Source organism: Microcaecilia unicolor, chromosome 1, assembly GCF_901765095.1.
Source record: "Microcaecilia unicolor chromosome 1, aMicUni1.1, whole genome shotgun sequence".
Taxonomy (NCBI): domain Eukaryota; kingdom Metazoa; phylum Chordata; class Amphibia; order Gymnophiona; family Siphonopidae; genus Microcaecilia; species Microcaecilia unicolor.
Genome location: NC_044031.1, coordinates 173,728,513 through 173,745,878, shown reverse-complemented (window position 1 = coordinate 173,745,878; position 17,366 = coordinate 173,728,513). Strand labels below are relative to the sequence as shown.

At 46.4% G+C, this 17,366-nt stretch overlaps 1 protein-coding gene across 1 annotated transcript in view; it reads left to right on the top strand.

Annotated features, from left to right (window-relative positions):
- ANKRD28 (ankyrin repeat domain 28) overlaps positions 1-17,366 on the top strand; it is a 435,540-nt gene that overhangs the window by 332,972 nt on the left and 85,202 nt on the right. The window contains exon 14 of the mRNA XM_030205533.1: positions 9,969-10,188. Coding sequence (XP_030061393.1) covers positions 9,969-10,188 — 220 coding nt within the window. The remainder of the gene's footprint in view (positions 1-9,968; positions 10,189-17,366) is intronic.

Sequence of the window (17,366 nt, the reverse complement as noted above, 5' to 3'; positions counted from 1 at the left end):
ATCAGACATGACACCAAGGACGAATATGGGTTCAACATTGTCCTCGTCGGCACTGAGAGACTGTGATGCCAAGTGTTGAGGGAAGCCTATGAAGCAAAGGTACACTTTGAAGAGCGGTGCAGGGAGCACTGGGGCATTGAAGTCGTCAGTACCCAAGAAGCGCTGGCACCGAGGGGACTGCTCCCCCCTCTGTAGTGGAGGTGCCAGTGCGCCATGTCTTTGGGCAGCCAGGTTCCCACTTCCGGTTCAACACTGACACTTCTCCAGGCTATCTCTGAACCGGCTTTCCATCCCATGTTGATGCCTGCCCTCGATGAACAGTACCAGACCATGCTCACGGAGGAGCTAACATAGATATTCCAGCTGCACTCTGCTCATATACTAAAGGGTGCTTTTTCCAGCTGCACCTTAGCCTCGGCTCCTTCCTGAGGCCCACATTTTGCCTTTTGAGTGGTCTTTGATGCTTGTGCCCCAACAGGCATCGACGTGGACCCATGCAGTACCACCCTCAACATCAAGTGAGGATGCTTCTCCAGAGTCTGAGAGGTAAGGCTATACCTCAGCAACCTTTGGGGCATAGGCAGGGTCCAACTGAGCTGGGACAGGCAGAGACTCAGTCCATCCAGAGTACTTTTGGGGAGTCTGATCTGGACCATTCATGGGAGTCAGAGGAAGATTCTATGGGATCACTTCTGGTCCCACCTCGCCACAAGAGACATAAATCCCCACCTGAGGATCTCTTTCACCAGTTTTGTTAAGGAGATGGCATCTGCTATCCCATTGGAGGCCAAGGAGGGGAGCCAGTGCTGAGATGCTATCAGTCTTGACTTCAGATCTCCTCCCAAGGAAAGGGGTCACAGTTCCGTTATACCCTATCCTGAAGAATACATTGATGATGAACTGGGAATCTCCCCTCTCAATCTAGGTCATACCAAAAAAAGTGGATATGCAATATCATATCCAAAAAGCTCCCAGATTCAAAAGGGCACAATTGCCTCACCACTCCTTGGTAGTCAAGTTTACCCTCAAACGAGCCAGGATCCAGGACTCGTGCCTCAGCCCCCCCAGGTAGAGAGGCCAGGGTTTCTGGAATCATTTGGGAGAAAGCTTTATCAGGCCTAAGTGCCCATTGCCCACATCAAGACCTACCAGTTCTACATGAGCCTTTTACTTGAAGTCTTTGAGATGCAGCACACTTAGTCTTGTGGACTTTTCCCTCAGGAGCAGGCCACAGAGCTTTACCAGTTGGCCAAGAAGCAGTTGGAGTGTAGGACTTATCTGGCCTGGGGCACCTATGACATTTTTGATATTGCACCTAGGCTCTCTGCCATGGGTGTGGAGCTACATGTCTCTGATCTAGAACCAGCAGCTTAAGAGAGATTGGCAGATGTACCTTGCCGAGATGACATCCTTTTTGGAGACATGATGAAAGAGGTCACTGACCTCATTAAGAAACACACTGACACCATCCAGTCCCTTTCTCAGCAGCCTCTAGCTGCATCATCCTCTACTAGGAGTGGGCCTAGTCAGAGACCCTGCTACTCTCAGAGGTATAGGTTTCCTCCACCTTCCTGCTCTGCCTAGAAGGCCAAACCCCAGCGTTCCAGGTCATGCCAGGCATGGACCCAGAAGTCTCAGCCGGCTCCCCAGTCAAAGCAGAGGACGAGCTTTTGACTTCAGGAGAGCATTGCTGCAGTCCAGGTAACCTTCCTGGATGACCTGCCAGTAGGGGAAGTTGAATGTTTTCCATCAGAGGTCACCCCTTGTAACCTCGGACCCAATGGGTTCTTCAAATAGTCTATCTTGTTTACACACTTCACTGGCGTCAGAAACCAACAAATTGCTCACTGAGAGCATCGTTGATCAGCTCTCAGCACAAGCAGTTACTTGTAGAGGAAAGCTCTGCTCTTCTGCAAGCCAATGCGATTGAATCTGTGCTGCCAGGGGAGGAAGGGAAGGGATTCTACTCCAGGTACTTCCTTGTGCCCCCCAAAAATGGGAGGATTTGGTCCCATCCTAGACCTAAGGGCCCTGAACAAATTCCTAGTCAAAGTTCAGGATGATTTCCTTGGGTGATCACCCTTCTCCCCATAATTCAGAAAAAAATTGGCTGTGCTTTCTGTACTCGAAGGATGTATCTCAGATTTTGGGTAGGGAGGCATCGCTACCAATATCACATTCTGCCTTTTGACCTTGAGTCAGCTCCCAGGGTCTTCACCAAATGCCTAGCAGTAGATGCGGCTTCGGTATGCAGACTAGGAGTATATTTGTTTCCCTACCTGGATGATTGGCTGGTCAAGAGCACATCGGAGGAGGGGGCATATTAGTCCATACAGAGAACTATTTGGGTGCTAGAGCTTCTAGGGTTTGTTATAAACTACCCCAAATCCCACCTGCACCCATTACAACAATTTGAATACATGGGAGCCCTGCTTAATATAGTACGAGCTCAGGCCTACCTGCCCCTTGCGAGAGCGGTTACCTTGATTGCACTCAATTTACAGGTTCACCACTGCAAATAGGTCACTGCTCGACAGATGTTGAGATTACTAGTCCATAAGGCCTCCATAGTAACATACATAATATAGTAAATGACTGCAGATAAAGACCTGGACAGTGTATCTAGTTTCCCAACAAGATAAACTCATTTTACATGGAGCATGTCACTCCCATGGATCTCCTCTATTTGAGAGGGACCCAATCGACTCTAGCTTCCTAGTGGTTTCAGCCCCCCCCCTCCCCCCCCAGCTAGTACAATCCCTATTCTGATGGACAATTTGGCTGTGGGACTACCATTCCAAATTCCAACACCATAGCGGATGTTGACAACAGATGCATCCAATCTCAGATGGGGAGCTCATGTAGATGGGCTTCACACCCAAGGGACATGACCTGCTTAAGAGACAGATCGCCACATCAACCTCGTGAAGCAAAGGGCCATATGGAGCTGGGTAGGGCTGCAGAAAACAAACGCTAAAGAGGATGGAGGATGTATGGTAGACCAAGATCCGTTTGTGGAGGACTGTGTTTGTGAGGAGCTTGCCAAACTAAAAGTAGACAGAGCGATGGGGCCAGATGGGGATACACCCCAGGGTGCTTAAGGAACTCGAAGAAGTTCTGTCAGCTCCGCTGTCGGACCTCTTCAATGCTTCCTTAGAAACTGGAGTGGTCCCGGTGGACTGGAGAAGGGCAGATGTGGTTTCTTTGCACAAGAGTGGAAGTAAGGAGAAGGTTGGGAATTACAGACCTGTCAGTCTGACCTTGGTGGTGAGTAAGCTAATGGAAACGCTTCTAAAGAGGAGGTTTGTGAGATTTCTTCAACTGAATGGAATGCGGGACCCGAGGCAGCATGGCTTCACTAGTGGCAGGTCGTGTCAGGCGAATCTGACTGTCTTCTTCGACTGGGTGACCAAACAGTTGGATGTGGGAGGGGCGCTTGATGTGGTATACTTGGATTTCAGCAAAGCCTTTGACACGGTTCCGCACAGGCGACTGATAAATAAATTGAGTGCCCTTGGTATGAGATCTAGAGTAATTGATTGGGTTAAAAATTGGTTGAATGGTAGGAGACAGAGGGTAGTGGTAAATGGAGCTTGCTCTGAAGAAAAGGATGTCGTCAGTGGAGTACTGCAGGGATCGGTCCTAGGGCCGGCTCTTTTTAACGTCTTTGTGAGCAATATTGCGGAAGGTCTGTCTGGTAAGGTTTGTCTCTTTGCAGAAGATACTAAACTCTGCAACAGGGTGGACACCCTGGAGGGTGTGAATGGCATGAGGAAGGACCTAGTGAAGCTGGAGGAATGGACCGATATTTGGCAACTAAGGTTTAATCCCAAAAAATGCAAGGTCATGCACTTGGGTCACAGGAATCCGAGGGAACAGTACAGTACAGGGGGTGAAGTGCTTCAGTGTGCGAAGGAAGAGCGGGACCTGGGGGTGATTGTGTCTGATGACTTTAAAACTTCCAAACAGGTAGAAAAAGCGACAGTCAAAGCCAGAAGGATGCTTGGGTGCATAAAGAGAGGCATGACCATCAGGAAAAAGGAGGTAATAGTGCTGTTGTATAAGTCTCTAGTCAGGCCCCATTTGGAGTACTGCGTGCAGTTCTGGAGACCGCACCTACGGAAAGATATAAACAGGATGAAGTCGGTCCAGAGGGCGGCTACAAAATTAGTAAGCGGTCTTGAATGCAAAAATTATAGGGACAGGCTTATGAACCTCAACGTGTATACACTGGAAGAGAGGAGGAAGAGAGGAGACATGATAGAGACGTTTAAATATCTCAAGGGCATTTATGTACAGGAAGACAGCCTTTTTCAAATGAAGGAGAGCTCTGGAATGAGGAGGCATATGACAAAGTTAAGAGGGAATAGGCTTAGGAGTAATCTAAGGAAGTACTATTTCACAGAAAGGGTGGTGGAGGCGTGGAATGGCCTCCTGGTGGAGGTTGTGGAGCCGAGGACTGTTCCAGAATTTAAAAAAGCATGGGATAAGCATGTGGGATCACTTAGGAACAGGAAGAATTAGGGGTTACAGAGGATGGGCAGACTGGATGAGTCATATGGCCTTTATCTGCCATCATGTTTCTGTGTTTCAGAGATTGTTTACAGAACTAAGTTGTTCTCATACAGACAACAAAGTTGCAGTATACTGCGTGAACAGGCAGGGGGTATAGGATCCTACCCCTTAGGTCAGGATGGGATAACCCTCAATAAGCACTGGGGATGTGACAATGGTCTGTCCTTCACAGTATGATCTTACAGGCCACATACCTGGCTGGCAAGTAAAACAGTCCAGTGGACAGACTGAGCAGGGTGATGCAACCTCACGAATGGTCTCTCAATATGGGCGTAGCCCACAAGATCTTCTGATAGTGGGGCACTCCCTTGGTGGATCTTTCTGCCGTTCCTCTCAACAACAAAGTCCCTCAGTTCTGTTTCAGGCTCTGGTCACGTGATAGACTAGCTTCTAATTTCTTTCTCCTATATTGGGGCGAGGGTATTCTGTATACGTTATCCTCCCATATTTCTCATAGAGAAGAGTTTGCTAAAACTCAAGAACCATGGAGATTGGAGTGTTTTCTGACCTTCATCATGCAGAATGAGGGGTCTTTTCTGCACCTCAACCCTGGCCCTCATGGCCTAGATGTTGAAGGTATAGAATTTCAGTCCTGAATCTATCTGAGGGAGTCTCCAAATTCTTGCTCGCTTCCAGAAAAGATTCCACTAAGAGGTGTTATTCTTTTAAATGGAGGAGTTTGCATCTGGTGTGAGGGCAAGGCCCTAGATCTTCTTACTTGCTCTATGCAAAAACAGCTTGAATACTACTCATCACAACAGAATAGTTCTTCACACACACCCTAAGTTCCTAAGCTAGTGTCAGAGTTCCATCTTAACCAGTCAGTCATTCTGCCAATATTTTTCCAAAAACCTCATGCCCATCCTGGTGAAAGTGTACTGCATACCTTAGACTGTAAGTGAGCCTTAGCCATCTATCTGGAGCGGACTAAAGTCCATAGACAGTCCACCCAGCTTTTTGTTTCTTTTGATCCAATCAGGATAGGGGTGGCCATCAGCAAATGCACAATTCACAGTTGGCTAGCAGATTGCATCTCCTTCGCTTATGACAAGGCTGGGCTGACTCATGGGGGTCATGTCACAGCTCAGTGTTGGAGCCATAGCTACATTGGTAGCCCACGAGATCAGCCTCCACAGAGGACAGATGCAAAGCTGCAATTCATTCTTCAGTCTACACATTCACATCACTACTGCCTTGAGCAGCCAGTTCAGTCATACAGTCCTATGCAGTGATGATCCTAGGTCGGCTGCCACCCGGGGTGGATCGCTGATGCGCACACACACACACACACACCCTCCCCCCCCCCCCCCCCCCCCCCCCCCCCCGGGTGCAGCACGACACCCCCCCCCCCCTCCCTGGCACAATGATCCCCCCTCCCCGGGTGCATTCATGCTCCCTCTGCCCCGGAACAGGAAGTAACCTGTACCGGGGCAGAGGGAGCAGGGAACCAGCGGAGCCGACAGGTGCGTGGCTGCTCTCAGCACCCCTCCAGCAGCGTGCACCCGAGGCGGACCGCCCCGCCCTTGGTACACTGCTTTAGTGTCTAGAATCTAATGCCACTCTCCAAGACCCAATTCTGTTCTGTTTCAGGCTACACCTTTACATAAAGAAAATGTTTTTCTCAATGTGGAAACTCAAAACGCGTGAAACCATTCTTCCTGAGGGAAATATTTCGTAACCTGATACAGTCAATGGTACTAAGCCACACAGACTACTGCAATGGAATCTATGCGGGTTGCAAGGATCAAATCATAAAGAAACTCCAGACCACCCAAAACACAGCAGCTAGGCTCATTTTTGGGAAAACGCATTTTTACAGCGCAAAACCACTCCGAGAAAAACAGCATTGGCTACCAATCAAAGAACGTGTCACTTTCAAAATCTACACGACTGTTCATAAAACTATTTACGGCGAGGCACCGGGATACATGGCAGATCTCATTGACCTGCCAACCAGAAACACCGCAAAACCAGCACAATCATACCTAAACCTCCACTACCCAAGCAGTAAAGGACTCAAATACAAATCCACCTATGCATCCAGCTTTTCCTACTCAAGCGCACAACTATGTAACGCACTGCCAAAGGCAGTAAAAACTACGCTCGACCACCTAAAGTTCCGGAAAGTACTATAAACAGACCTGTTCAGAAAAGCATACCCCACCGACCCAACATAAAAAATACCTGGATACCTGCTACACAACGTAACCAAAGATTGTAATGACATATCCTAACTCTTCCTCTCCCTCTTTCTCTCTATTTCCCCCAAAATGTACCTAACATACGTGTACCTCATTTTACTACAATCTCAACAGTATTCGTTCATACCTTGTATTTGTTCAGGCTGGAATCGGCTAACGCCGTTAACGGTACTATGTAAGTCATATTGAGCCTGCAAAAAGGTGGGGAAATGTGGGATACAAATGTAACAAATAAATATATACTTTCAGGCAGTGGTGTGCTGGTAAATGTTTAACAACAGGCTCTCTCCCCGGTCCCCCTCTGCGCCCCCCCCCCCCCCAAATTGCAGAGCTGACTATAGCCAGGGAGAGAGCCTGGGGGGGGGGTGTGGCAATGCATTATCCAGGAAAAAAAATTAAATGATCCCAGGTTCCAATCTAATTCATGTTTAATGTGGGATAAAATGCCATAAATAAGTAAATAAATATAAACTTTTAATGTTGAGCACCTGATTCTCAAAGTGAACATACTCCAAACACTATAATGAAAATAAAATGATTTTTTTTCTACCTTTGTTGTCTGGTGACTGTTTTTCTGATCATGCTGGCCCAGTATCCAATTCTGCTGCTATCTGTCCTCTTAACTCCGTTTCCAGGGCTTCCTTTCCATTTATTTCTTTCCATTTCTCCTTTCTTCTTCATTTTGGGTCCTCAGCTTCTGCCTATTTTCTTCATCCATGTGCAGTTTTTCTCCTCTCTTCCTTTTCCCTCATCTCATCTCCTTCCTCACTCTTCTCTCCCCTCCATCCATGTCCAGCATTTCTTCTCTCTCCCCTCCTCTCCCCAGCCCTGCATGCACCCATGCCCAGCAGTGACCCTTCTTTCCCCTGTCCTCCATCCACCCATGCCCAGCAGTGACCCTTCTTTCCCCTGTCCTCCATCCACCCATGCCCAGCAGTGACCCTTCTTTCCCCTGTCCTCCATCCACCCATGGCCAGCGACCCTTCTCTCCCCTGCCCTGCATGCACCCATGTCCAGCAGTGACCCTCCTCTCCCCTGCCCTCCATCCACACTTGCCCAGCAGTGACCCTCCTCTCCCCTGCCCTCCATCCACACTTGCCCAGCAGTGACCCTCCTCTCCCCTGTCCTCCATCCACCCATGCCCAGCAGTGACCCTTCTTTCCCCTGTCCTCCATCCACCCATGGCCAGCGACCCTTCTCTCCCCTGCCCTCCATCCACCCATGTCCAGCAGTGACCCTCCTCTCCCCTGCCCTCCATCCACACATGCCCAGCAGTGACCCTGTCCCCTGTCCTCCATCCACCCATGCCCAGCAGTGACCCTCCTCTCCCCTGCCCTCCATCCACCCATGCCCAGCAGTGACCCTCCTCTCCCCTGCCCTCCATCCACCCATGCCCAGCAGTGACCCTCCTCTCCCCTGCCCTCCATCCACCCATGCCCAGCAGTGACCCTAATCTCCCCTGCCCTCCATCCACCCATGCCCAGCAGTGACCCTAATCTCCCCTGCCCTCCATCCACCCATGGCCAGCGACCCTTCTCTCCCCTGCCCTCCATCCACCCATGTCCAGCAGTGACCCTCCTCTCCCCTGCCCTCCATCCACACATGCCCAGCAATGACCCTTCTTTCCCCTGTCCTCCATCCATCCACCCATGCCCAGCAGTGACCCTCCTCTCCCCTGCCCTCCATCCAGCATTGACCCTAATCTCCCCTGCCCTCCATCCACCCATGCCCAGCAGTGACCCTCCTCTCCCCTGCCCTCCATCCACCCATGCCCAGCAGTGACCCTAATCTCCCCTGCCCTCCATCCACCCATGCCCAGCAGTGACCCTTCTTTCCCCTGTCCTCCATCCACCCATGCCAAGGGACTCCCTTCTCTCCCCTGCCACCCCTCCCGTGTTGCTCACCGGCGACTTCTCCTCCCTCCCTGCGGATCCGTGCCTCACCGACCTGTCTCTTCTAATTCTTCGGCGGGGCAGGCAGTCTTGCCTGCCTGCTACCAGCGCTAACTCTCCCCTGCCGGTTCGCGCTTCAAAATGGCCGCCGAGACTTCAGTAGAAGTCTCGCGAGGCCGCCTCTGGAAGTCTCGGCAGCCATTTTTAAAGCGCAAACCGGCAGGGGAGAGTCAGCGCTGGTAGCGGGCAGGCAAGACTGCCTGCCCCGCTGAAGAATTAGAAGAGTCAGGTGAGGGACCGGATCGGGCGGGCGGGAGGGAGGAGAGCCGGCTCGCAGTGGGAAACAACCGGCTCGCAAGTCGGTACAAAATGTAACAACCGGCTCTTGTGAGCCGGTGCGAGCCGGCTCCAGCACACCACTGCTTTCAGGTTAATTGAATTCGAGGCCTTGACATTTGAAGTCCCTATTGTCCTCACTTTGTTGATTTCAGTGAGCCTGGTAACTAGGAATTTCCACTTTTGAGAATACCACTATCCTGCTTGTCCTCGGAGAAAGCGAAGTTACCTGTAGCTGGTGTTCTCCGAGGACAACCCTCCCACCTCCCCTAGGAGTTGTCATCTTCCGCTATATCATTTGGCTGATGGACCTTCACTCGTGCGTCAAATGGGAAGCCACCCACACGTATGCAGTGGGACACTTCCAAAGCTTTCTTTAACTAATGCTTGCTAGGCAGTGTCCGCACCGGGCTCCATCAGATGACGTCACCCACATGTAAGAATACTTGGCCTGCTGTCCTTGGAGAACACCTGCTACAGGCGTGTAACTTCATTTTTTCTGTAGATAACAGGATTGATCACGTTTACAGTTTCATCCACATCCCTGAGAGTTGCATTCCATCCTGGTCTGTGGAAGTAACTGAGCGATAGAGAGCACAACTAATTCTGAGCTCTGGGAGAGTTGCATCTTCTCAGAGCCTTCACCCACCTGGGTGCCTGATTAATTCTGTTGTCTTTGGAAACACAGATAAGAAGCAATGCTTTTTGTCTTATTGAAATTCTGATAACACTTTGCTACAGTAAAATATCACACATTGGCAAGGAATAAGGAAAATGAACTGAATACGTTTTCCATCTCTTGCGTCTGTGATTGGAAAACATCTCAACTTATAGTCTCATGGTTTTAACATTATAAAACCTCTGGGTTTAATACAAATATTAAATAATTTACAAATATTTGTATGTAAATGTAAGCATTATAGATTAATCTAGATACATTGTGGACTGTATTTTTCTTTTGCAGGCTGTGACAGGGCATGAAGAATGTGTGGAGGCATTGCTTCAGCATGGTGCTAACTTTCTGTCAAGAGACCGCAGAGGTCGGACATCTATACATTTAGCTGCTGCTTGTGGACATATTGGTGTTCTTGGAACCCTTATGCAGACAGCAGCATCTGTAGATATTATTCCTGCTGTAGCAGACAATCATGGATATACATCACTTCACTGGGCATGTTATAATGGTAAGCTTAATATATTAAGCTTATACAGATGCTATATATATTTAGTAGAAAGGAAGTACTTAATTAGCCATCTAAAAATAAATTAAAGAAAAAAAAAACTAGGAGCTGGCAAATGTGTTTAAAAATGCAAACTTTTGAGGACTTCCATGATTCTTCTAAAAAAAAAAGGCCTCTATAGTTCTGAAAGCTTGCATCATTAAACAAATTGGCTTAGAGTAATACACCTTTATGCAACTTTATTGTTTTACTGTCAGTTGATTTTATGATACATAAAGTGAGCTTGATAAGTGAGTTAGAGAAATTAACTCTTTAAGTCCAGTCCACTTGAGGTAGTATAGAAATAGTCATGGGTAATTTATCCATGTCTAGTAATCTGTATCACTTATAGGTAGAACTCATGTGTTAAGAACTAGCCCAAGGCTTTGGACATGATAGAGAATGTAGATTAATAGATTAACTTCCTTGCCTTTTGTTACTACATATTTTAATCGCTGGTGTATATGTTGGGTTAGAAAATCCATGTCTAGGTATTATAGACCAATTTTGTGGGATGAGATATGGTGCAACTGGACATTCACCCACTACACCCACAATCTAAGTTTGAATCCCCAATAAGTTTCAAGTTCATAATCTACTACCCCACCCGCCGGACAGACCATCTGGGCGGCTTACAGGCTAAAAAAGGGATAGCGTTACAGAAAAGACGAACATGGCGAGAGGAAAAGGGGAGAACTACAATTATTATGATAGGACGGGGTTGGGGAGCATACATAAGGGATGATAATTGTGTTGTCAGATAATTCTGTTTCCAGTGCCTGCAGTGAACGGAGCTAATGGCTCAACAAAAGGCATCTGTGAAGAGAGAGGTTTTCAGGTCAGCCTTAGGTTGTTCACAGTATGGTAATTAAGTACAGGGGACTATTTTACTTTTAACATTGTGGGGTGAACTGTAAAAATGGAAGTGTTCCGTAAGAAAACAATTACTCTGAGCTGGTCTGTTTTTCTGAGTTTGCAGGCTTTGGCCTTCTAGGTTCTGTAAATTGGAGATGGGGGACATATGGTCAATGTTCATTCTATACACATTTAATAAAAATGGAAGTGTTCCGTAAGAAAACAATTACTCTGAGCTGGTCTGTTTTTCTGAGTTTGCAGGCTTTGGCCTTCTAGGTTCTGTAAATTGGAGATGGGGGACATATGGTCAATGTTCATTCTATACAACATTTAATAAAAATGGAGTCCACCTGATATTGACAGCCATCACCTAGTAGTGCTGCATGTTTAATAGGTCATATGGTCTTCATCTTTGTTTCTATCTAGTCTTCCCATCCATGCCATCTGCTCTTCCTTTCACTCCCTTAGGGATCCTATGTACTTGTCCCAAGCTTTCTTGAATTCAGATACCGAGAGGCCAATTCACATACTCACCACCTTTTCCATGAAGAAGTATTTCCTCAGGTTACTTCTGAGTCTGTCCCCTTTCACTTTCATCCCAGAGATTCTTATGAATTGAAAGAAACTCACCTCCTGTTCATGTAGTTATTCAAATGTCTCTATCATATATCCCCTCTCCCGCCTTTCTTCCAAAGTATACATATTGAGATCTTTAAGTCTCTCCTCATACACTTTGACGAAGACCACTGACCATTTTAGTAGCCGCCCTCTGGACCGATCCATCCTGTTTTTATCTTTTTGAAAATGCAGACTCCAGAATTTTACATAGTATTTTAAATGAGGTCTCACCAGAGTCTTATACAGGGGCATCATCACCTCCTTTTTCCTACTGGCCATTCCTATCCCTATACACCTAATTATCTGTCTAGCTTTCACCGTTGCCATTTCTACGTGTTTGACCACCTTAAGATCATCACATACGATCACATGCAAGTCCCGCTCCTCTGTCATGCACAAAAGTTCTTCACCCCCTAAACTGTACCCTTCCCTTGGGTTTTTGCAGCCCAAATCAACGATCCTGCATTTTTTAGCATTAAATCTTAGCTGCTAAATTACGGACCATTCTTCAAGCTTCACTAAGTCCTCTCTCATGTATTCTACACCATCAGTGGTGTCTACTTTATTGCAAATTTTGGTATCGTCTGCAAAGTGGCAAACATTACCAGACAGCCCTTTAGCAATATTGCTTACAAAAATGTTTTAAAAATCGTCCCAAGAACTGAACTTTGCAGCACACTGCTGGTAACATCCCTTTTCTCAGAGTGAACTCCATTTAACATTACCATCTGTTACCTTCCACTCAACCAGTTCCTATCCCAGTCTGTCACTTTAGGGCCCCTTACCAAAGGCATTCAATTAATTTATTAGTTGTCTGTACTGAACTGTGTCAAGGGCTTTGCTAAAATCTAAATACATCACATCTAGCTCTCTCCCCAAGTCCAACTGTCTAGTTACCCAGTCAAAGAAATTAATCAGATTTGTCTGACAGGACCTGCCTCTAGTGTGAAACTATGTTGCCTCAGGTCCTGTAATCCATTGGACTCCAAAGACCTTACTAATCTGTGTTTTAAAGGCACTTCCATTAATTTACTTACCACAGAAGTCCGACTTACCAGCCTGTTGTTCTCAACCTCTTTGTTCCACTTTTGTGGAGAGGGACCAAATTTGCCCTTTACTTTCCTTCAAAAAATGTTTGTTGCCCTTACAATGGCTCCTTTCAGTTTTGCCCACTGCTTTTGTGTCTTCCAGATGTTGCCATCCAGATAACAATTCCTTGAGGTATTCCCCCATCTGAACAGTTTTTTTTTTAGTCTAGAACCTTCGCTTTTGAATGAACTCTCTCCACATTTATCTAAATACTAAATCACGCCATCCGATGGTCACCCAGTATAACATCAGAAACACTCTCCCCATTCGTAAACAGTAAGTCTAGTATGGCCCCATTCCATTACCCACTGCTGGAATAGTTCTCCCTGTAGAGAATCCAAGATCTCCCTACTTCTAGAAGACCCTGCAATAAGGATACCCCAATCAACATCTGGCATATGATCTACTATACAGTAGTTCTGAATCCCAATACAGCAAGTCTCTTTTTCAAGATATCAACAATGTATGATTGTGAGACATGAATTGGGTACATTCACATACTTTGGTTATCCTGAAAACCAGACCTTGGGGAGGGGATGGATGAGAGAGGAAGATAGGTTTGAGATCCATAATAGAGCTTCCTTAGTGTCTTTGCCTGTTAAGGACCTGTGGGTTGTGCCCATGGACCAGTAGTTGAAGACATAAACTAAAGACTTTTGGACTCTTCCCTATAAGAGCACTTTGCAACCTCAGATGTTCAGTTAAAGGTAGACTGGTTAAAGGTAGACTGTGCAACTCCTGTACTGGTTGGAGAGCCGATCTTCAGTTGAGCTGGGGATACCAATTTATGCTGTAGCAGTTTATATTTCGTTTATATTATTTTCAAGAAAAGGTGACGCTAGAATAAAGGGAATATCTCCAAGGAGTCTGAGATCCCTTGCTTCTCCCCATGTCCCATTGCTGCTTAGACACTTGCAGCTAAATACTGAAAGAAGGCAGACAAGAGAACAGAGAAATTTCACCTGGTAAAATAGTGGAAAGTCTTTTATCTCTGTAAGTCCAGTTTTGAAGGGTCACTGGGAGAGTCTTTAATTTTAGTCTGCTGTCCGGAGAAATTTGGCAGCATGGCAGTTGTGCTGAGATGATAGGTTCTCCATGTTGACAAGTCCGCAGCACTGGCCTTGATTTTGCGGCTGGCACACCTGAGGTTACCATCAGCTGACGTGATCATGGAGGTCCCAGTGTAATGCGCTAAGCACTGTTGGTGCTGCAGGGGCAGATGGAGTCAAGCGGGAGTGTGCTCCTCTTGAGGGGGTGGTTCTTCACAAGGCCTGGATTGGGTGGGCAACCCAGAAAAAAAAAAGAAAAGTCCTCCTCGGGATGGTTAGAAAGTCATGGTTTGGAGCTATTTTCTCTTGCTGTTCTCTCTCTGGATAAGCAGAAGGATTCACCATTTTTTTCATGGGGACCCCACTGTGGCAGTTGCAGAAGCAGCTAAATAGACATTTAGAGGAGATTGTTTTCAGCTCAAGTTCCATGCCTGCTTTGCCTAGAGTCTTGAGTGATTTATTAAGTTCTTGAGAAGCAGCAGAATTTTTTTCTCCAGAGTTTGTGCTAATGCTTCATAGAATCTTTCTGTTAAAAAGCTTTCAGAGCACTCAGGAAGAGAGTAATATTCCTGTACCTACTCAGGGCAAGAGAGTCACCAGTGCCTCAGATTTTACATAAGTATTGCCACACTGGGACAGACCAAAGGTCCATCAAGCCCATCATGCTGTTTCCAACAGTGGCCAATCCAGGTCACAAACACCTGGCAAGATCCCCAAAAAAGTTCAATACATTTTATGCTGCTTATCCCGAAATAAGCAGTGGATTTTCCCCAAGTCATTTTAATAATGGTCTATGGACTTTTCCTTTAGGAAGCTGTCCAAATCCTTTTTAAACCCCGCTAAGCTAACCACCTTTACTGCATTCTCTGGCAACGAATTCCAGCGTTTAAGTACACATTGAGTGAAGAAAGATTTTCTCCGATTCGTTTTAATTTTACTACTTTGTAGCTTCATCGCATGCCCCCTAGTCCTAGTATTTTTGGAAAGAGTAAACAAACGATTCACGTCTACCTGTTCCACTCCACTCATTATTTTATAGACCTCTATCATATCTCCCTCAGCCATCTTTTCTCCAAGCTGAAGAGTCCTAGCCGCTTCAGCCTTTCCTCATAGGGAAGTTGTCCCATCCCCTTTACCATTTTCGTTGCCCTTCTCTGTACCTTTTTTTAATTCCACTATAAATTTTTTGAGATGCAGCAACCAGAATTGAGCACAATATTCGAGGTGCGGCCACACCATGGACCAATTCAAAGGCATTATAACGTCCTCATTTTTGTTTTCCATTCCATTTCTAATAATATCTAACATTCTGTTTGCTTTCTTAGCCGCCGCAGCACACTGAGCAGAGGGTTTCAACGTTTCATCAACAACGACGCCTAGATCCCTTTCTTGATCAGTGACTCCTAACGTGGAACCTTGCATTACGTAGGTATAATTCGGGTTCCTCTTTCCTACATGCATCACTTTGCACTTGCTCACATTAAACGTCATCTGCCATTTAGATGCTCAGTCTCGTAAGGTCTTCTTGTAATTTTTCAGAATCCTCTTTCGGTTTAGATGTTGAAGACTGTCATTCCCAGTTTTGTGCTCCTCTGCCTCGCCACCCTGGTTCCTTGGCACCTGGGTCCTGTGGATTCTCAAAACATCTTGAGGAAGGAGAACTTTCTGCAGAAGATAGAAATAATCCTGCAGTGGTCCATCTTTTTTGGAAAGAGGACTTTCTGCTGCTAATTTTCAAAACATTGGCTATTCTGAATATTTCAGTTTTCTAGACTCAGGAAGGTCTAAAGTTGAGCAATCTCATTTTAGTTGGAGCTGGAAAATCTTCCAGAGCGTTCCCTATCCATGAATTCATTCAGTCCCTAATTTCAGTGGAGTGAGACTCCCTGGAATCTGGTCTCAGAGAAGCAAGAGCTATATCAGAGCTTTATCCCTTACTTTATAAAGAAAAAGAAAAACTAAGAAAACCCAAACTTTAATGATAGCTGTCACCAAGAAGACTATACTTCTGGTAGAAAGAGGTTGTGCCGTAGAAGATGTACAGGACTGCAAGCTGGAAACCTCACTTAATCAGGCGTTTAGTATTTCAACTTTAAGTCTGCAAGCAGCAGCATGTAGTGCCTGTGTTTCTAGAGCATCTGTACTATGGATTCAGCAAGTTAAAGGTGTTGGTTCTCGTATGTTGTAGATGCCCTCTTTGATTTGATAAGGTCTTCAGCCAGACACATTGTTTGTAGCTGTTTCTGCAAGACAACTGGTTTGGCTCCATAATTGGGCAGCAGATACTGCTTCCAAAATCCATCTCAGTTTCAAGATCCATAATCGTTTCAAGATTATTAAAGATTTGGGAGATCCTAGACCTCAGAGGCTTTGTGAGGATAAACCATGCAGTGGCATAGCCAGAGGGCCAGTTTTGGATGGGCACAAATTTTTTTTCTTCTCCACTCTCTACTGCTGATTGCAGTCCAGTGTCTCTCCTTCCCCTCCCCCATTCATGATCTGGCATCTCTCCTGGTCTCTCAACCCCCCCCCCCCCCCCTTCAGTATTTCACTATTGGAGGTCACAAGCAGAGACCCACATATGCTGTTCACACCAGCCCCAGAGCTTTCCCGCTGATACAACTTCCTGGCTCTGGATAGGAGGAGCCACATCAGAGGGAAGATTCTAGAGCCAGTACAAGCCCAACGCCGCTGATGTCCAACAGTGAAGGGAACTTTTTAAAAGGTATACGGTGGGGTTGAGAGATTGGGAAATATGCCAGAAGTCTTTATCCAGCAGGGCTTGGAGATCCCCGCCAGCCACAGCAAGGATGTGCTGCTGCTGGGAGGACTTGGGCCCACCCATGGCTTTGTCACTGAAGCCACAGATTCTTGAGATTTGCAATTCGAGATCATCGCTATCATTTTCTTGCCATGCCTTGTGGTCCAGTCACAGCACCCAGAACATTCCCTAAAGTAATGGTTGTAGTAACTGCGTATTTACAGTTGTAAGAAGTAGTCAGATGGTTAGTGCAGTGGCCTGAGAACCAGGGGAACTAGATTTGATTCTCAGTGCATCTCCTTGTAACTGGGCAAGTCACTCAACTCTCTATTGCCCCAGGTACAAAATAAGTACCTGTATATAATACATAAGATTGTACCCACAGAAAGGCAGTATATCAAATTCCATCCCCTTTCCCTTGCATCAAACAGGAATCAGAGTTCACCCTTACTGGATGTCTGGATAATTTGAAATAGCAAGCAACAAGATAGCAAGAAAGTAATTGCAAAAGTTCTGCAACTTTTTCAGTCCCTTAGGTTGGATGGACGATATTTCCAAGAAAAATTGACCCCCCCCCCCCCCCCCCCCCCCTAGATCTTATGTACTTGGGAGCAAGATTCAACAACAAACTATGGTTAGATTTTCTTCCAAAACACTGATGAATCAAGTTCTGTTCTCAAATCCACTTGCTGTGAGTCTTTACAGTTAGGGAGTCTACTGCAATGATCAGATAGCGCAGGGCAGTTGGACACAACAGGAAGCATCCTGGT